The following is a 20,556-nucleotide window of genomic DNA, read 5'->3' as shown; positions in this document are numbered from 1 at the left end:
TCTTCAAACAGATTAAATGTTTTCAAACAGATGAAATGATATATAAAGCACTGCATCAGTTTAATGGCTGTAGAAAAACATTACCTGAGGGCTAAAAAAACACTATCGCCGTCACAGCACAAGTAAATTCATGTATCAAAATTACTTATAACGCGTGCTTTTTGTCAGAGTAATGGTTTTGAAAATATTTGGGTTAGAATAAGTCTTAAGAAAGCTTTAGTCTGTGATCAAAGGTGACAACATTAGCGCTATCTAACCAATTCCCGGTCCTAAGATATCTCCGCACCCCCACCCCCATTACAATTACAAAGGTTGAATCTGCCAATCAGCCAAAGAGACGCAGTAACGTAACAAAAGATAAATAACTTCATAGACATCATACAAGTCATTATAACAGGAAGTTAAGATGGCGGCTCCCTTGGTATACACCATAAAGTGGATAACAAGAGTGTAATTATTGTGGGGTTTTTGGGGAGGGGACATGACAGATCTGCCTTAAGGACAACTGACTATATGATACCATCATAATACGGGCTTTAATAATAAAAACTCAAATTTGATATAATGACCCTATACCATTTTGTATTATATAGGATTTTTCAAGTTCTTGTTTTTTCCCCCTCTTCTCTGAGCAAGAGAAAACCTTTGTTTCCATATGCATCCTTTGTACATCCCACCCAGAACCAGAGATACGCAAAGTGTCCATAGAAGGTCACCAGCGCCCATGGCAGGGTTTGTGAAGGTCCACAGAACATCATTAAATAGTCCACCACAGACCCCAGCAAATGTCCACCATGAGTAATGTTGGTGCCAACCTCTTCCCAGAGCACAAGTTCTACAGATATGTACCACATTAGGATTTTACTTTTTATGGTTTATTTAACTTAATGATACGAATGTGTTACTAAGTAACTATTCAACTTATTATGTCCTAAAAGTAGGCATATATCTTTGTCAATTTTAATTCATTGGCACAAGTTTAAATTGGCTGGCAAAAAAATGCTTAAACTTTGTAATAAAATAAATAAACTTGTTGTGTAAATTGATCTTAAAAAGTGAAAGAGCAAAACAGAATTTGGAATTTGAGTGGTTGTAAAAGAGATAAAAGTTCTTGTTACACAGTGGTCCAGCCTTAAATTAACAAAACTGAACCTTTGTATAAGTAACTCAGAAACTATCCAGTCGGATGATAAAAGTGGAAGAGAGGAAAATGAATATGGAAAAGACAGAGGAGAGAATATGGGGAAATGGGAAAAGTGAGAAAGAAGATCATAGATAATAGAGACGGATGAATAGATAATTAAAGAGCAAAGATAGAAGGATGGAGAGGTGAGAAAGCATAAAGAAATACAGAAAAGTGGGAAGATGAGTGAGAGAGAGAAGAAAGGAGATAAGAAAAAGGAAAGGACAAACGAGAGAAAATACAGAAAAGAAAAGGAGGAGAAACTGGAGATGAGAGTGAAAAATGTAAGTGAGGAAAGAAAGAAAGGTGATAGGAGAAAGGAAGAAAGAGAAAGCAAAAGAAAGTAAGAGAAAAAATGTAGGTAGGAAGGAAGAACCAAATGAATAAAAGAACCAAATGAGAGTAATGATATTTTAACCTCCAGAATCAAAAATACAAGTATTCTTAATAAAAAAAAGTAGAAAAGTGTGCTCAGAATTTTAGCGTATCAGGCAGTATCAGTCTATAGAATCTACACTATCAGGACCGTGAGTCTTCTCCTCAGTTTGTAAATCTATAGCACATGTACACCTCAGTACTATAGCTCATCGTTCCTCCGAATCGCTGTGCATGTAATGTCAGTTCTCACCCCCCTCGGCATTGTCCCTCCCTCGGCCCTCCGCACACATTTCAGCTGGTGAGCAGGTGTTGACTTTGTCAATGTAATTTTTGTAATCTCTGGTGCCCTCTACAGGTTGTAAAACTAACGGTGTTTGCATTTTCAAACAAGCAACCACATTCTAATGGTGCAGAACATGGCTGTAGGCAGGCTGATGTGTCCAGTTCAGGGCTGTGCTCTACTTTTGCTTTAGATTTTCTCTTGGGCACCATATGTAGGTGTTCAGAGAGAGCAGGATAATAACAGGCAGGAAACTGGAAGCCCACTGCCAGGGCAGACGGCAGGAAGCCCACTGGCAGGGCACACGGTTAGGAAGCAGCAGGACAGCTAGGTGCGTCTGGGACACGCTCGGGTCTGGTACACAAATTGGGATTGTTGAAGTAGCCGAGAGTCATACAGGGAAAACAGATCAAATGCAGAGAAGCAGTAGGTCAGTATACAGGGCCAGGAACACAATGCTCTAGCCATGAGGCTAGGCTGATGCCTGGTTTATATTGAGCCTTAATTGACCAAACGAGGGGCAGGTGTTTCAAGAGCATTAGGGAGCAGCATGGTCCAAGGAGAGGCAGAAAGAGACCATGATCCAAGTTCCAAGATCCACCTGGTGGAGTAGTGGATCGGTGCTTCACCTCGATTCCACAAGGTTGCAGGTTTGAATCCCAGTGGTTTCTGACATCCCTACAAATACATAATTTCCCATATTTAGTGTTATTTAAAAAAAAAAGTTTTGATCATTATTCATTGTTTCTGTTTTTTGCCATGTAATAGCACTTCCTTTTGGGTTATGTTTTTTTTTATTAGAGGTGGTGTTTTTAGATTTATTAATTTGATACCAAGGTGCATGCTGCTACAGGATGAGTCTCTGTTCAATTACTTACTCAAGGCTAGATTAAGGCGCTTGGGGCCCTGAAGCACTTATACATAAAGGGCCCGTCTTTGCTTGCGTCCAACTCTTTTTTCCACGTCAACATGAATAAAACATAATGTAAAATAAAACAAAAACACAATTTAATGCAGATTCTTCTATATTCCTTCATGATGTCACATCCTGTTCATATTACGCAATGACATCATGTTTCAAATAAACAAAGGCCTGGCTGCTGCACACAAGCAAACCATATGTCACAAACGATTCACTAAACTTAAATGACTCTACATGACTTAACGGTACTTTTTGCTTAAAGGGAGAATGTTATTAGATCTCATGCTCATCTTTCCTAACTTCATGAACTACATGCTATGTTAATAATTTCCGCACTTTCCTTTTGAAATGCTGGAAGGCGCTGGTTTGTGCAAATATGGTTTAAACATTTTTGTAACTTATCGGACTTGGAGTTACAATGGTTCAGGTACCTGAGTAGTACCTGAGCGATCTCTACAACCCAAGCACTTTTGTTTCTAGTATAGGTGACCTAATACTATTGTTTGATCCATACATTACTAACCCATACGCACCCCTAAACACATACTGGTAAGACAAGATGCCCCTTGACTTTGTTGCATCTTCTTCCCACTAGACCGGAGATCAAGTTGTCTATTGACTCTCCCCTGTCTTCAGTAACCAACATCAACGGTGTAATAATGGCGCTCAGCGCAATCACAAGTAAACTGTTATATAAAGAATGTCTGATCATGTTGCCACTTGCTGAAAGTTTACTGGAGGACAGGTGAGACCAAGCAAGGTCTATTTAGATCCTGCAAGTATCTCAGATTGCTCCTCTGTTATGGAGCCCTGCCTGCCTTAGCCCTATCACTACAAGTAAATTGTATTAAAAAATCACTACCCCCAAACCACTTAAGCTAGTAATATTAAAAAATTTAAAATATAGGGTAATATATCTTAGATGTGCCCCCCTGGAATAATATAAAATAATATGTATGTGGGGTATTATTGTAATGAGGGCATGTTGCCGAACATGAACTCATTCATCATTCACCTGTGGCACCTACAGTGTAGATAAAATTCTAGGGATAATTGCACAGAAATATGTATTTTTTCCTATTTTAGCATAGGTTTTTTACATATTCTCACTTTTTTTAATGTATTTTTATGGTTATAAAAGAAGGTCCTACTTGTCCTGTGTGGGCACATGAATTATAGAAAAGAGGAATCATGGTTTAACAAGAAAAAAAAAATCTCCTGGCTTTAAATGGGTTAGGGGTGCAGCGATTTTCTTTCAGCACTTGTAATTTATCATGTTGCCACATGATGGCGGATTTTGCATGGTTTTAAAATTTAATTCAATATCTTAAGCTTCAAGCGGTTGTCGAATCAAAATCCTAGCATATTGTTAGAAGGTACTAATATTACAGATCATATTTCTAACAAAATGATGACTTTTGGTTTAAGAGGTCATCATTAAAAATACACTTTTTTTGTAAAGAAATCTAATTTAACTACATTTTCATTAGAGCATATAATTACAATATATTGTGACAGGACGGCCCGATCAAAACAAGAAACTCCGAACACCAGCAAAATAAAAGCAAGATGTGGTTTATTGCAGCTTTGGATAGTCCACAGTATTGCACTTCATAGTGTAAATAAACCAAAACAAAAAAAAATCCTTTTTATAAAGTCTGAGGGCCTCTGGCTTGACTGCCTCTCTCCCTGTTTCCAGACACCTAATGCCTCTAACGGCCGCCCTTTAAGCACCTGAGTGCAGGTAAATTGGCTCCACCTTGCTGACCTCCAGCAATTAACCCCCTCATGCTGGGAATAATGAGCGTTCCAATCTGCCACTTATGTAGACAGACTCCATAACCTTGCCACAATATCTATTATATTAATATATATATATATATATATATATATATATATATATATACAGTATTTTACAAAAGTGAGTACACCCCTCACATTTCTGTAAATATTTTATTGTAAAGTAGTGAGTGTACAGCCTGTATAAGAGTGTACACTCAACACACAGCCATTAACGTCTAAACCTTGGCAAAAAAAGTGAGTACACCCCTAAGTGGAAGTGTCCATATTGGGCCCAAAGTGCCAATATTTTGTGTGGCCACCATTATTTCCAGCACTGCCTTCACCCCCTTGGGCATGGAGTTCACCAGGGCTTCACAGGTTACCACTGGAGTCCTCTAAAATATACATACAAAATTGTAACTAATTCTAATTATCGATTTGGAATAATGGAAATAGTACTTACATTTTTTTTTTATTATTTCTAGATCTTTTAATTTAAAAGGTTTAGAAAGTCCAAAATACAGATATCTAGTAGATTAAGAAATTACAGCTATTTTCATGATTCAGTTAAATGTTTAATTTTTCTTTCTTGCTGTATTTAAGTGTTTGCTTGATCTATTGGCATTTTTACTAAAGTTTTTGTTTTCAGTTCATCCCAAAGGTATTTGATGGGGTTGAGGTCAGGGCTCTTTGCGGTGAGATAAGTTTGGTGTGGAAGAACTTGATTTATTGTCTTATTGTTGACATAATCATTTATTTTTCTTTCGGCTAATATATGGCAAAATCTCTGATAGTAGGTTTTTTTTTGTTTTGTTAACAAAATCAACCAAGAGCTTTAAATCATTTTAGGGAAACTAGGTGTAGGTCGTGATTTGGTTTGTCTAAAGATTGGAGGAGATATCAAAATGTCTAATGTGGCAAAAGCAGAGGAAATTTTTTTTTTTATGAACTTTTTGGAAACATATTTGTATATGTCTAGTGCAAATTGTGCATTTGCCAGACTTAAATTTGCTAATGCAGTTGTCATGTTTTCTTCCATGTGGGGGGCTTTTCATCTAGATCATTTAAACTCCTATGGTCTGACACAGAGATAAAAGAAAGCAATAGTGTAACATAAAGGAGAAAAGTCATCTCTGCTCTGAAAAGAAACACCTATGAAACAGATCATAATTAACTTGATTAACATTCTAGAATGTTTGTTTTTGGTATGAAATGGTGAACTGTAAAAACAAAAGAAATGCTTATAATAATAATTCCTAAAGATTAACATAATTCATGTATTCATCGTGGTGCTTAAGTCATCAATCAATTGGAAAATTACCCAGTTTTGGAAATAAGAGAAAAGATATCATTTTAAAGTAGAGTGACGGTGGTTGTCTAGAGCCTCCATCAGCAATATCAGAGGAGATATTAACACGTTGCCTGAAATAAAGTTTGGAAGTAAGATATACTCAATGCAGCAATTATACAGCTAAACCCAAACAGTCATTTTCTTTCATTAGGATTTTCGGCATCTTAGTACAGGTAATATCCACAGCTCTTCTAGGAATTTTGCAGAATCATCGAATTTAATTTTTTTTTTTTAAGAATTATGTAATTTTTATTATTACACATATTATTAAATAATGGAATACCAAGAAACAATTCAATTCAAATTAGCTATATGAAAAATTAACAATGAAATAAAAAACACATCTTGGTACAGAAGAAGAAGACAATCTTGCTCACTAGTGTTTAAAATCTATTCTTTCAAATATTTGTAGGATGTGTGATAATGTCAATTCCAGGGGGTCCTGGTGAAGAGGATGCTGGTAATCTACTTTTACTTCTCAACTGGATTTATGACCCTGCCCATGAAGAGTATACTGTCGGTTTCCTGATCGAAGATCATCAGGAGGAATGGTCTATCCACTCTGTGGGTCGGGAACAATGCTGTGAATACAGCTTCAATTCCAGTGGCTGCAGCTGCTTCTGTTCCCTTCTCATCAACATCTAGCACGGCTTTGTGGACAGCCTAAAAGTCAATAATAAGAGGTTGATGAGCATTCAATGTACTCATGAAGGGTGATATTAAAAGTCATCCTCCTCGAGGAAAAGCAGTTAGGTACGAGCACTGTGAGGATGGCAAGGCTATACATGTTCCTCACCATCATCTGTCTATTGTTAACGGACTTGTACATATGTACAGTACTGAGCAAAGGTTTGAGCCAAGTGTCAAATATAAGAATGGTTTTAAAAACAGACATGCTATTCATTTATTTTTATTATTTAACAAAATGCAAAGTGAGTGAACAGAAGACAAAATGTAATCAATATTTGGTGGGACCACCATTCGCCTTCAAAGCAACATCGATTCTTCTCGGTCCACTTGTACACATTTCACGATGGATAAGTATCTGCCGGTATGTCTCAGCATTGAGGAGCCAATTCATTCTGACCGACTCCCCAACTCCATTTACAGAAATGCAGTGCAGAGCCACCATGGTTCACTGTTGCCTAAAAACACTTATTTTTGTACCGCTCTCCAGCCCTTTGGTGAACAATCCGCCTTGTGCTACAGCCAAATATTTCTAATTTTAACTCATCAGTAACTCATCTGCATTTTCTAACTACCTTGTGTCTTGTTGCTGTGCTCTGTCTTGCCACAATGTCTGACTTTTGACATTAAACTGTCCTCAGCAGCCTCACCTTGTTAGTGAGTTTGGATGTTCCTCACCCTGTATTATTCCTCCTACACAGCTGTTTCTGTTTTAATCAATGATTGTGGTTCAATCTACATATTAAATTGATGGTCACTAGCACCTATTTGGTACAACTGTTTAATAATACACCTAACTTTTTCCTACAAAATCCCTGACTTTGCACCTAGAATTGATGCTGTTTTGAAGGTAAAGTGCGGTCACACCAAATATTGATTTGATTTAGATTCTTCTTCTGTTCACTCACTTTGTATTTTGTTAAGTGATAAAAAAAACTTCACACTCGCCTAAAACCTAGTTTACTAAAGGACCAATATTTAAAAGATAGAGTGTTGTATGAGATTTATTTTTTTTACATATGAAGAGGCTACTGAGGTCTTGAAAGCATTTATAACTCCACCACTTTGAATGCTGAACCACTAAAATGCTTCAGAAACGCTCACATTATTTACCAAAATATTTTGTATTTTTTTCTTTTGGGGCGACTATTAAAGCCTTGTGGCAAGTGGTCCACGTTGTCACACTATTTTAATGACTTAGTGGTTTCTCACAATAGAAAAGCTGCTAACCCTAACCCTGCCCTTGTTTAAATGCTGCCATGTTGTCTACCCTTTGTGTAGTTCCCTCTCTCAAAACTCACTTTCGATAACACGAGTTTCACATCTGACGTAATCCCAGAGAAATCTGCTAAACTGCTAAAAACATCCGCCATTCCCATATCACTGATGATTTCTTTCAGATCGATAGATGAGCCGATTGAGAACTTTGGCACATGCAGATCGATAATCCTGAGCGAAGAAAGAAGCCATGATAGTCACATACAGTGTGAATACAGACAATGAAGAACGTTATGTTCTTTGATGAAGCCATGTAATTACAATACTATTGAGGTGGAATTCCAACATAATACATTGAATTCAAGCTTTCCAACGTATTTAGTATTGCGTATATATTTTATTTTAGAGCTTTTCTAGTAAAGAGTGCATCTACCGTCACATACAATCACAGTTTATCAGTTCTCAAATAAAAGGGTCTTGTTAACTGTTTGGTCTGTAAGAGGAATTCCATACAGATCTTAATATTTATGTCATTTCTTCCATGTTGCTTTTCTAGACTATGTAGACCTCATTTAGACAATCCTCATAATTACAATCCATAATTCCCTTTGTTGATTGTTTACTTTTTCTATTTCAGTCATACCGTTATAGATACATTTATGTAACAATTAGGTTGTACCTTTGTTTGGTTGAATTTTTCCACCTTAATATCGTCTCTGGTGATAAAGCTTCTTCTACTTCGTGAATTTTCCCCAGTTCTGGAATGACGAGAAGCATAGAAGCATGTCCTTTGTAAGGAAGCTCAATAACTATACACGGGAGCTCTGGGTCCAGGAGAATTTTATAGAGGCCAATGCGACTCATCATCGGAACCTTGACTTTAGTTTTTTCGTCCACGGAAAAATTATGGGTTTGGGTAAAATGAGGATTAAAGGGATTTATCCATTCTCCTAAAATGTATAAAATAAAATGGAAACATTATCTGTCAATAGTTGGTTATATCTGGATGTATAGGATTCTATAAATAAGTTGCCCCTTTTAATGGAGCTGGATCTTTTGTGTTCTGCATTGAATTCACTTTCACCTAATTTCATGCCATGTTTGAAATTCCTACTTGAAAATAGCTCATAAAATAAATACATTCAGTAAATAAAGATAGGATTAGCATGAGGATTGGGATTAGAACATTTAGATTTATCCAAATGACAATGCAAAGGATATTCAATGTTTTGTAAGATTTCACAGAAATCAAAATAATTAAAATCAATCAAATCAAAATAATTTCACATAATTAAAAAAAATTTACTTAATTTTTTAATGGAGTATCTAATAATTTATAAAAAATATACCAAATTTAAATATGAATTATGACCCAATATTTTTTAGTCTATAAAACACATTTAGGTACCCAAAGAGGAAATGGGGCGGAGATGAGTTCTAAATGGCACTTTCTGCAGAACTTGCATTATTTTTATTTGAATTTAATATTAATGCACAACATACTGTAAAATATTTATATTTAAATTATATTCATACAAATAAAGTATTAACTATTAAATATAACATTAAGTCTTTAATACGTCCTTACCTTTAAAGAGGATATAATTCACCACGACCATCAGAGCTCTCTTATCAAGGTCTTTTACCAGTTCCTTTATTTTTCCTTTTGTTTTGTTCTGCACGTAATCATTGATGAGCTTCTCAACGCCTTCTATATTTTTGAAATTTGCAGTCAGAATTTCCACGTTGTAGTAACGTTGAGCATCCTCTTCAAAACTATTCAAGAGACTCATGTTTTTGTCTAAGAAGAGGGCATTCCCAATGTTCACTAAAAGATCATCCTTTGGTTGATTTAAAGACCGGATATTATGCTCAAACGCCTCGTGTATGTCTCTCTCATTCAGTTGCGTTCGGTTTAAGTGTAGGCCTTCCGTAATCTGCTTGTGGGTCGCTGATTTGGCCCCAAGAGAGAGCATAGAAAATGCACTAGAAATGCTAACGGGCGAGAAAAAATGGTTGTGCTGCGATTCACTGTCTTTCAAAACAATTTTCTTATACAAGCCCACGGCAAATCCTATATTTGCCTGCGATAATTCTTTTCGGATTTTTGCAATTCTCTCAGCGACTTCAGCATTACTGTCTGCATCATGGTCTGATGCAAATGTCATGGGAATAAATAATACAAGGTAAAGGAAGTACTTCATTTCTTCTCAGCAAGGACAGACCTGTGGAGTATTTTAATATTCAAGGTTAGCTTATGGCTTATTCACTAAACTGTGAGTTTGCAGTTGAGTTGAAACATCGCCATAGACCTCTAAATGCATTACGAAGGGCCAGTCCCTATGGGTTTCTCCCATGGTAAGGACACAGCTCTCCTTGTATAATTTATAGTTTAATCACTGAGATCACATTCAACAAATGTCACGATTTAAGCTATGTGTTAAATAGGGTTGTGGCAGCTCTTCTTGCAGGAGAAGGTCCTTGGGGTTGGTCAAATGTTAAACTCATCACAACTCGCCTGCAGACTCCATTACATTACATTTAATTATATAGTGCCAGCCAGGCCCGGACTGGGACAAAAAATAGGCCCGGGCATTTAAACCTGAGCAGCCCATTTTTATTTATTTGTTTATTGTTAAAGCCCACCCTTCATGTACCATCTTTGCATTTACTCACTCATTCACACAAATCATTAACACATTCATTAATGCAGTCTCACAAATCATTCAAGTAATTCATCCACACATGAATTCATTAATTGTCATACGCATTCACACAATTCATCCACACATTTATTCATTCTCATACGCATTCACACTACCCCCTCTCCCCATCTACCCCTTCCCTTCTTATCTGCCCCTTCTCACTATGTACCCCCTTCCCCACTTCTTAATATGTACTATTTTAACTATCTAACTATCTATCCCCTCTCCCCCTTTCTCACTATCTTTTTTTTTTCTTTTTCTAAAAAAAATTATCACATTATCAAGAATGTACTTCAGTCAATAATTAAACAAATCCCTCCGTCTGTATTTGTAGTGTAGAATTTTTCTTAATATGCCTTTTAAACTTGCTGTTTCCAACTCCGCTGCAGAATGAACACGTTTGCTCCAACCGTTCCCGCAAATCGTTATTTAACCGTGTAAAAGTTAACCTCATTTTTGTTGGGAACACTTATAATCGTGTGACAAAAAAGTAGGAGCTGATAGGCTGTTGTCATAGGCTTCTTAAAAGCTTCTGTTGTTTTGATGCGATTAAACCTTCAAATAAAATAATGTCGGATCTGCTAAGGTTCCAGCAATATAGAGAGGCTTTATGATATGAATACCTAAAGAATAATATTCCAACGAATGCAGTCATATAGTGCAATTTAGGAGAAATCAGGATTTTTTCCTTTCTCACTATCTAACCCCCCTCTGCCCTTCTCACTGCACCCCCCTCCCTCACCCTACTTACCTTGTTGCCGGAGCAAGCAGCAACTGCGACCGGGCCCGCGGCAGGGCCGGATTGATTTAGGGGCTGATGGAGCTGCAGCTCCAGGCCCCCACCTTAACATAAGCCCCTTAGGCCCGCCACAACTGCTACCGGGTCCGCCACCGCCACCACCAGTCCGGGCCTGGTGCCAGCAGATTCCATAGTCAGTAAAATAATTTAATATCCCAAAGAAACTGGTACAAAATGAGAAGAGGGCTCTGCTCTTGTGAGCTTACAATCTAGTCAGTGGTTGAGGGAAAGTGAAACAGAAGGATAGGATGGCTTGGGCAGGGAGTTGATTGAGTCAGGATGATCTGTAGTTGTTGGACGATCAGATGGCAGAATTAGGATGCTGGCTGAGAGTGTGAAGAATGAAGGAGAGACCATGGTGGAGTGTGACACCAAGGCAGTGAACTTGGTCTGTTGGTTGGATGGTGGAGTTGTCAACAGTGATAGAGATGCCAGGAATTGTGGACAGAGGGGGTGGCAGAGGTAACCATAAGATCAGTCTTTGAGATGTTAAGCTTCTGGTAATGGGACACCATCTATGATGCAATTCCTAAAAGAGAGTCTGTGAGGCGGTTAGAAGAGAAGGTGAAAGCTCAGGAGGGAAAATTAAGATAATGATGTTGTCAAAGTAGAGGTGGTTTTGGAACTCAAAGGAATATTTGACTTGTCCAAGGGAAGAGGTGTAAATGGAGAATAGTAGAGGCCCAAGAACTTAGCCTTCAGGGAACAACAACAGATAACGGTACGAACGGTCAAAGAGGTGGGATCTGAACCAGGAAAGATCTGTAAGGGGGTCTGTCTGATTCTGAGACAGAAGTGAAGCTGCATTTTATTTAACTACGTAATTTCTCACTTCAAGGGCAAGTTGGCACATCGGGCAGAAGATTTCAGGTAACAAAGAATACTGGATTCCTAGTTCAGTTACGGCAAACCCAACTACACTGACAACTAAGTCTATATTCCAGGTCTAGGAAAAGTTTAATAAAAACCAAACTGTGCCTACATGCAGAGGAGAATTCCCAAAGTAGTATAAATAAATAATGAGTCAAGTCAGAGAGGAACCTCATCTGTGCCGGTGAATTCAGGATTAGCGGAGGTCACCATGAATGGCATCTATATGGATCTTAAGCTAAAGTTCTGACTTTAGTGACAGAACCCTCCTAATAATGAATATGTACCATATAGACTCACATACTGACTAGTGAGGTATGAGTAGCGCACTTCATCTGATTGCATCTTACATTTAAAGATATTTTATATTTAGAGAATTTTTTTTAAAAAAAATCACATTTTTTCATATCTTTAAAAAGGTTACTTACCTACAGTGAAACCCACAGCTTCTTCTGGATCTCCTTTTGTGTTTCGTACCATTTAGCCCTTTCAGATGTGTGATTTATTTGATGTGGAGGATATTTATACCGCCCGACAAATTGTTTCTCAATACAATTTTGATCGTTTGTTACAATCTAGTATTGATAGTATGCTAAATCAATAGAGTTCATTCTGTGAAATTCTCTGATGAAACATAAACTTAGTTGTCTTTTTTTTTTTCTTCTCTAGGTTAAATTTGCAGAACTGTCAATAATTTACTTGCTGATTTGTAACTTGTCTTCTTTACTTTGACATTCTACAATTTTAGTATGAATCATCTAAATCATCTACAGCGCAAACTACTTTGGCATTCGTTTAAAATGTAGAAAAGCCATGAAATTAACATGCTATGTAATAGATTACCAGCTACTCTTCCATAAGTCTGTATCAGTGTAGGGATCAGATTAGTTAGGTCAGGCTGGTGAGCTTAGACCTGGTCTGCCCCTCTGTATCTTAATATATTCCCGGTAAGTTTAATGTTTCCGGGTAGTTAGCGCTTGCTGGGTTTTTAGTATGAAACAGGGCAGATTGGGTACATGGGAATTCATTAGGATACGGAGTTATAGGATCAGCCTAGGGATGTTTGGGCTCTAGAGTTTAAATCACAACCCATGATTTAACATTAATAAGGGGCTGCTTCATTGCGAATGGAACGTCATTAACATACACAGTGCCCGGGGTTCAGGTAAGTGTGGATCAGGCGGAAAAATCAGACAACTTTTTGACTTCAGACCTCTTTGCGTGAATCTGCTGCAAGGATTTGTCTCCCTACAGATTTTTGTTTGCTTCAGGTCAGGATTATTATTATTATTGTTTATTGTTTTAAATAGCGCCATCAAATTCCGTAGCGCTGTACAATGGGTAGACAGGACATAACAAGTAGGATCAGTGCTGGCGGGGGGGGGTCCTTGAGGGCCAGCAACTATGCAGAACTGGGGTACAGCTAGTTTGGGTGGTGCGGGACTCAACGTGGACTGGATCCCTGGTCAGTGGCCAGCAGGAAAATATCACCCAAGATTAACATTTTCACTTAAATGTTTGACAGATCAACTCAGTTTTAGTGAAAGAACCCCTAATAATGAATGTTGGCGCCACCATATAGTCCTACATTCTGAATGCTGGAGAAGGCGTAGCGCTGGTGATCTCAAATTTCTTAATTTCTTTTTAAAAAAAGGATACTTGCGAGAAACAGAAGCAAAATTTCCACTTGAACTTCTCTCTAACTATTTAGCCCTTTGAGCTGTATAATTTATGAAACGTGGAGGTTATTTGCACTGCTTTAACAGATTATTACTCAATCTGATAGTATTAAAAGAAAAGTAAGGCTGAAAATCAAATAATAGTTTTCTGAAATTCTGTGATGAAATGTAAACTTAGTCGCCGTGTGTTCCTCTGGGTTAAGTTTGCAGAACAGTAAATAATTGTTTAGCTTTTTACTATTTTAGTACGAATAGTACGAAGCTCTTACTACAAAATACAAAACATTTAACATGTCGCACTGTATTGCCTACGATCAGGAACAAAATGTCACCAAGATGATATTTTTCACCAAATTCTGTTTTTACTTGGGTTATTTTTCTCTAATATTAAAATTAGTTTGAGGATCCCGATTCATCTTCAAACCAATGTCCATCGAAAAGAAAAGAAAAGAGCACCCCAACGATGGGCATCATAATAGAAATTGGATGTTTCAGCCCCTCTCTGGGGCTTTCTGTTGATAAAAGCCCCTAGGAGGGGGGTAAAACGTCTCTTGATAAAAGCCCCAGAGAGGGGCTGGAAGGTCGAGTTTCTATTACGATACCCACGATGTGAATAAATTGTCTCGTTTCCAGCAGAAATCCTTGTGATGCTCTTTTACTTGTTTTATTAGTCATATCTAGTCTGAACGCCGTGGGGCCAGTTTTATTGACCATGGCTTGCACCCCAGATCCTCTGTGTTCTTCTTCTGTGCTTCTACTTTTTGGACTTGGATCTGTTTGCACAGTGCCTGCCCTGACCTTTGGCTCGTGCTTCCCTCTGCTCTGTCCGTCCAAGCGCACACTTGGTGCAGCACAGCTTACTCATCATATATTGAATAGTGCATGACCCTCGTGGTATGGACCAATACTTTTATTTTTAACACCAAAGACGAGGGTTTATAATTCGAAACACTTTCAGGTCAACTTCCTACATTCATCTATTCTAAAACTATAAAAATATGATGTAAAATCGTTAAAAAGCAGTAAAGGACAGACTTGTGGCATGGGACACAAAATAAATAAATAAATATCTTTTATAATAGTATTTATCCAGCGACAGACTAAAATACCGGTATTATCCATACCGCGTAGCATGTGAATCCAGTCCTTAAACCCAACCGCTTTTTTTGTTTTGTTTTTAATACTGTCTTGTTTCTTAGCTTTTAGTGAAGAACTCTACGGGTTGTGTTACCTCTGTTGGCTGAGTACCTTGTGTAAGAGACAATGATTAAAGGGGGTGTAAAGAACATATAATGCGATAAGGCTATGTGTAACACACTTCATAGTCCAGTGAAGAGTAAGGGGTACTGTATCACCCAGGAGGATGAGTGACCTACAATTCCAACAAAAACAGGTCTCCAAAAAGGTCATTATGGCAAATAATCTAAAAACTAGGGCAAAAGATAAATAATATTTAATATAAATATATAAATATCTAATTATATTTATTATATATATATATATATATATATATAATAAATATAAATACTATATATATATATATATATTTAGTGCAATAACAGTTAAAACATATAAAGGAATTAAAGAAAACACAGCCTACCTGTCTATTCCTGCTTGGATTTTAAGCAAATTGTGGTCTGACTGGGGCAGCAGAAAATATATTAGATAATTATCGCTTGGATGCAGAAGCATGACGGGAAGGGAAACAGGATAGGAATCCAACTCTACTGGCAAGTAAATATTTGTGTTCCATCCCATGTGATATATCATAGTGTGCTAACAGTTCCTGTATTTAAATGACTTGCAGCAAATTAGTCTGATTGGATTCTGCACACAACATTTTGTTGGCAGATAAGACGCAATTGGTCTAGTTTTTTTTTCCTGCTGTAAAGACCTTAATCAGTACTTGGTCTTTTAGATTCAGGAACCATATGCCTGTCCCATGTACGTTTAAATGCCATCATCAGTTTAGCCTACTTATTCCACCTATCTACCACCCTCCAAGTAAAGTAAAACCTCTGACCCTCTAGTTTAATATCCCGTTTCTGGAAATGAAATGTTCCTCTGTTATCGGCATACAAAATATAAACTATCTGGTGCCCCCCCCCCCCTCCAAAGTATTCCAATTACATTTGGAGCTTGCAGAATATTTTCTGGTTGGAAACGGATCGCAGTGTTTTACAGCCCTAAAACTTAGTAGTTTCTAAAAAGAAATTCTAATTCTAATGAAAGAATGTTTGTGTACTTGTTTTAGTTTAGTGTGTTTTGATTACTACATAATAGACACAACACTTAAACAAACAACAAAGTTCTCCCAGATTTGGGTCTCCGCACACAAGCAGTGTCTCCGGCTTCATTTATCTTTGGCAAACCGGTCGGACTTGGCTTGCTCAACCACCTTTACTTTGAAGCGTTTCATAATTGTTTGACAAGATGTGGCCAAGTGTTATTATCCCACATGATATTAATGTTCAGTAGTATTTAAACGTCTTCACCGGAGCTGTCTACCTGTTTAACACCAGGCTTATAGTCAGCGATCGTGCCAGCATTTACTTTACAATTGCCTGGTATGGGATTTTTGTAATATTTTGGGAGTTTTTTGGGGGGATAAATGTAGGCCAAGTATGGACACCAGAATGGGTCAAAACCATTTATCTTGCTTTAGCTTTTAGGGCTACATTATTTGTGTTAATGACTTCGGGATCGTCTTAACTGGCTAATGTCAGAGCTGGAAACACCAGCCATAGCCCTTAGGTTCCAGGGCTTGGTGAATGGCCATCAACTGGATGCCATAAGTGGTGGGAAGTGGCTGGAACTGGGCATAAAGTCTGCCCTGGAGGCTTAGAAATCACCTGTCTGTTTCTGGATAATAAATGACACAACCCTTTATATGACAAATGCCCGGTGTGGAGGGGCATGATTTTGGTAAGTGTGTCAAAGGCAAATCTAGGTGACAACGAGATGTCATGAGAAAAAACACAAAAAACAAACATGCAGGATTATATTTTATTCAGAGAACAAAAGGCACAACACAAATATTACTTCTTTGCAGGGTTGCTAATTCTTCCCAAAAACAGAACGCTATGCGTTATGTCATCTGCTATAACAATCAGGAAAGGATGATCGAATTTGACTGCCGGAGGAAGACTCATAGGCATAATCTCTAAGGCTGTTACGGCTGCTGCTTCTGTTCCTTTCTCATCCACGTTGAGTACAGCTTTATGAACGGCCTACAGAGAAACAAACAGAAGATTAAGCAGCTTTGTGGGGATGGGGACGTCATACCTTATAATATCCAACTATAGGTTCTCAACGTCAATGTGGTTTGTAGGGAAAATGTCCATTGCGCTGCTCAAATCGAAATATTTTTGGAACTACCAGAAGAGGTGCGCAGACGTCTAGTCTTTAAGGTTTATACCGTAAATGGATCCCTTATGTGCTTGACTTGCTTGTTGATGGGGTCTGTCTTGTGAATGTATGTGGGACAGGACTAGATGCTGTGCACGGCATGCATTAATTGCCCAGTATGATTTTTTATGAAAGGGCTTTTTGATTGGGTACAACGCCTTCCTGGTCAGTTTTAGCCCCAAAATACCCCGTCCATTTTAGCTCTTTGATAATTCAAGAAGTGAAAAAATAAAAATAAAAAATGCGTTGGGTATTCTTTCCAGTCTGACCTTCAGAACATATTTTTGCAGTATGAATGCATTTTAGGGAGGTTTGAATGGATTTTTATTGTATTATGTAAAGGTCTGGGGCAGAGGTACCATACACTGTGTCTCAGATATTCAATAGACAAATCTTAGAACATGGCCAAGGACTCTTTATATATTTTCCTGCACTTGAAAGGTTACCCAGAAATGTATGAAATGGATCACGGGAATACAATTAATCAGGGAATACTGAAGTAATAACTAATTTTACAAAATGAACGTACCTTGGACACCATCAGGTTAGCTTCACCTGTGATTCCAGAAAGGTCGGCAGTGTTTGAAAAGACTTCTGTCACACCCAGCTTTTCAAATTCGTTTTTAAGATCAAGAGTTGCAGAAATTGAAAATTTGGGGAGTGTTAAGTCCACAGACCTAGGAGAGACAGGAAAGAAAAAAGTTTTTTTAATTGGCAAATGTACAACATGAGGAGTCTCTTCATCCATAGAAGGATTATAATTTATAGTATAGTATATAATAAAAATTTTTTTAATGTCATTTAATGTTATTTCTAATAATTTATTAAACATGTATTTTTTAAATGCACTTTTTTTTACATTACATTAGTGCTAGCCACCAGTAACTTCTGAGCGACATGTCATAAATCACGGAAATCACAGAAATCGACCAATAGAAAAAATCCTTACCGACGCCACAAAGATTTCCTCCAATTCTTGATGGCTGCTTTCTCAAGATTCTCTTCAATCTCTCGGAGATGTCCTTCCTTTGGCAAAATAAAGAGCGCGGAGGCATTGCCTTTGTATGGGATCTCTACCACGGAGCAGTTTTCCTTTAACAGCACATTATACATGCCTGTCCTGTGCATCATCGGGACTTTCACAACTGTGTTCTCATCAACATGGAAGTCGCCTTCCTTTGTAAATTCCTCTTCGAAAGGTTTTTCCCACTTCCCTTAAAAATATAGATTTTTAATAAATTGTTATACTTCAAGAAAGAATGTTTGCTTGGGAAGAACTGTGTTATTTATATATGTATACGTATAAAAGTTTGGAAGTGGTCATACTGTGATAGCGACTAAAGGAAAGTTCTATAGAATGGAACACTCGACAAGAAAGTGGAGACATCCATACTGATCTTTCAAAGCATTGAACAATGATTTTCTTTACAATTACTAACTCATTAGGACTATAAACCTACTGAGATATGTGTTCAGAGCCATATTAATGGACCATAACTGAACCAATGCTGCCTTGCGATTAACAACGGCTGAAAGCCCTACACATCAGCGTGAGAAGCCTTGTGGTTAATTTTGTTTCTATGTTTTAAATATCATCTTGATGACTGTTTCCAAATAGCTTTCCTAATCAAAATAAAACAAAAAATCAAATCATATATTAATTGTCTTACTACCAATAAATCTATCATATTCTATTTGATGTCAGGGGTTACTCTTCAAAGGTCTACAACATAAATAAGATTGCTAACATTGTTGTGTTATCTATATGAATAGTTATGCCTGATTGATTATTTCTATATAGTTTCTCCTCGGGTTTAATTTCTTACCTCTGAAATAGATGTAGTTAAGAAGAACTAAAATTGTATCCTTGTCAACACTGTCAAGCAGATCGACAATTTTCCCATTGGTTTGCTTCTCTACATAACTGTTGATCTGTTTTTTCGCTTCCTCTGTGTTTTGGAAGTCAGTAGAAAATGCTTCAGACTCATAAAAATTCTTTGCGTCGTCTAAAAAGGTCTGGAGCAGCTTGCTCTCTTTGTTTATGAAGAGGGCATTCCCACTGTTAAGTTGTAGTTCGCTGTTGGGGTCATTGAGTACGTGCAGAAGATGCTTGAATCCTGCATGAATTTCCTCCTCTGTAATTGTGGACGCGTTGAAGCCAAGTCCTTCAATAATTTGGTCATGAGTCTTAGACCTAGCACCTTTGGAAAGCAGAGCGAAGGCTATGGAAATACTTACTGGGGAAAAGAAGATGTTATCGGTAGGGTTCCTTGATGCTATCTGATTGAAAAAGTGGAAGGCGAAATTGGCATTACTTTTGGCAATTCTGTGACAAGCCATGGATTCATTGGTATGATGATGGTGATAATTGCCGTCGCCGTGATGGTGGTGATATTTGCCGTCGCCATGATGGTGGTGATGGTGGCTTTCGTTATGTTTATGATCATGGCCATGATGGTGATCATGGTCGTGATCATGATGGTGATCTTGATCATGATCGTGATCATGGTCATGACTGTGATCATCGTCATGGCTTCCCCCATGGTCACTTAAGACCAAAGTACATAGTAGAGCGGTGCTCAAAGTGACAAAGAGGAGGACTTTCATTTTACTGAAAAAAAAAGAAAACATCAGTAAATCAGCCATACATACGAAAGTAAATGAGAGTATAGGCGAGCATTGTAAACTCAAGGTAGGGCTAGAGGAAAAACTTTGTTTGATAATTTACTGATACTGATGATCTCCCAGGTCCTGTCACTGTGATATTTGACTTCTACATTGTAGCATATCTGTTTATTGCCAATGAATAATGATCATAAATCATTAAAAAAATTATTTTATGGATTTATAAATGGGGACACTCCTGAGAGATTTGTGTTTTAAAAAAAATAATTAAAAAAGTCTAGTGCTATCATGAAAAACAAATATATTTTCTAGAGCCAAACAAATGCAGAATTTTTCTTATATATTTACATTTAATAAGATATAAATTTTATTTTAGATATTTTTTGGAAACTCATGAAAAACAAATATATTTTTAGATATTATTTTTCGGAACATCCTTGATACCTTAAGGCCACTGAAATGCAATATACAATATCATTTTATAGTACATAGCATGGTATTATGAACTCAAACAACATCTTGCTCTACTTTAAGTTCTTAAAAGAGTGTTTCCATAAGACATATTTCTTATTATCTTAAGACTTATTTCCGACCTCAAGACTAAATGAGACTAATTGTTTATTGTTTGCATGTTGTTTAATGCAACTTATGTTTAGATGTTTATGAAAA

At 37.3% G+C, this 20,556-nt stretch overlaps 2 protein-coding genes across 3 annotated transcripts; both read right to left on the bottom strand.

The window, feature by feature from the left end:
* Positions 1 to 6,367: 6,367 nt before the first annotated feature.
* Positions 6,368 to 10,005, bottom strand: LOC149273364 (serine protease inhibitor A3L-like). The gene is made up of 4 exons (XM_089506409.1): positions 9,390 to 10,005; positions 8,481 to 8,751; positions 7,885 to 8,032; positions 6,368 to 6,559 (listed from the first exon to the last, which is right to left on the bottom strand). Exons 1-4 carry the CDS (start codon positions 10,003 to 10,005, stop codon positions 6,368 to 6,370), a joined length of 1,227 nt encoding a protein of 408 aa, XP_089362535.1.
* Positions 10,006 to 16,892: 6,887 nt separating this feature from the next.
* LOC149273363 (alpha-1-antitrypsin-like) lies at positions 16,893 to 19,869 on the bottom strand. 2 transcript variants are annotated; one of them, XM_089506408.1, is made up of 5 exons: positions 19,719 to 19,869; positions 19,089 to 19,628; positions 18,212 to 18,476; positions 17,792 to 17,939; positions 16,893 to 17,084 (listed from the first exon to the last, which is right to left on the bottom strand). In XM_089506408.1, the coding sequence occupies exons 1-5, from the start codon at positions 19,867 to 19,869 to the stop codon at positions 16,893 to 16,895; spliced, it is 1,296 nt and encodes a 431-aa protein (XP_089362534.1). The 2 variants fall into 2 exon arrangements, with proteins under 2 accessions (XP_089362534.1, XP_089362533.1); XM_089506407.1 differs by having other exon boundaries at positions 19,089 to 19,869.
* Positions 19,870 to 20,556: the final 687 nt, after the last annotated feature.

Source organism: Sceloporus occidentalis, unplaced genomic scaffold, assembly GCF_023333645.1.
Source record: "Sceloporus occidentalis isolate IW3139 unplaced genomic scaffold, rSceOcc1.0.p SCAF_383, whole genome shotgun sequence".
Classification (NCBI taxonomy): domain Eukaryota; kingdom Metazoa; phylum Chordata; class Lepidosauria; order Squamata; family Phrynosomatidae; genus Sceloporus; species Sceloporus occidentalis.
This window is presented reverse-complemented; position numbering and strand designations above follow the sequence as displayed.

What these genes read in the sequence shown, in the direction of transcription:
- LOC149273363 (XM_089506407.1), bottom strand. Translation starts at nt 19,869, where the DNA reads ATGAAAGTCCTCCTCTTTGTCACTTTGAGCACCGCTCTACTATGTACT. An exon ending in TAACTACATCTATTTCAGAG is followed by an intron (nt 18,477 to 19,088) that starts GTAAGAAATTAA and finishes TATATTTTTAAG; the next exon opens with GGAAGTGGGAAAAACCTTTC. An exon ending in CTAACCTGATGGTGTCCAAG is followed by an intron (nt 17,085 to 17,791) that starts GTACGTTCATTT and finishes GTTTCTCTGTAG; the next exon opens with GCCGTTCATAAAGCTGTACT.
- LOC149273364 (XM_089506409.1), bottom strand. Translation starts at nt 10,005, where the DNA reads ATGAAGTACTTCCTTTACCTTGTATTATTTATTCCCATGACATTTGCA. An exon ending in AAAAATTCAACCAAACAAAG is followed by an intron (nt 8,033 to 8,480) that starts GTACAACCTAAT and finishes TTCTTCGCTCAG; the next exon opens with GATTATCGATCTGCATGTGC. An exon ending in TGAAACTCGTGTTATCGAAA is followed by an intron (nt 6,560 to 7,884) that starts GTGAGTTTTGAG and finishes ATTGACTTTTAG; the next exon opens with GCTGTCCACAAAGCCGTGCT.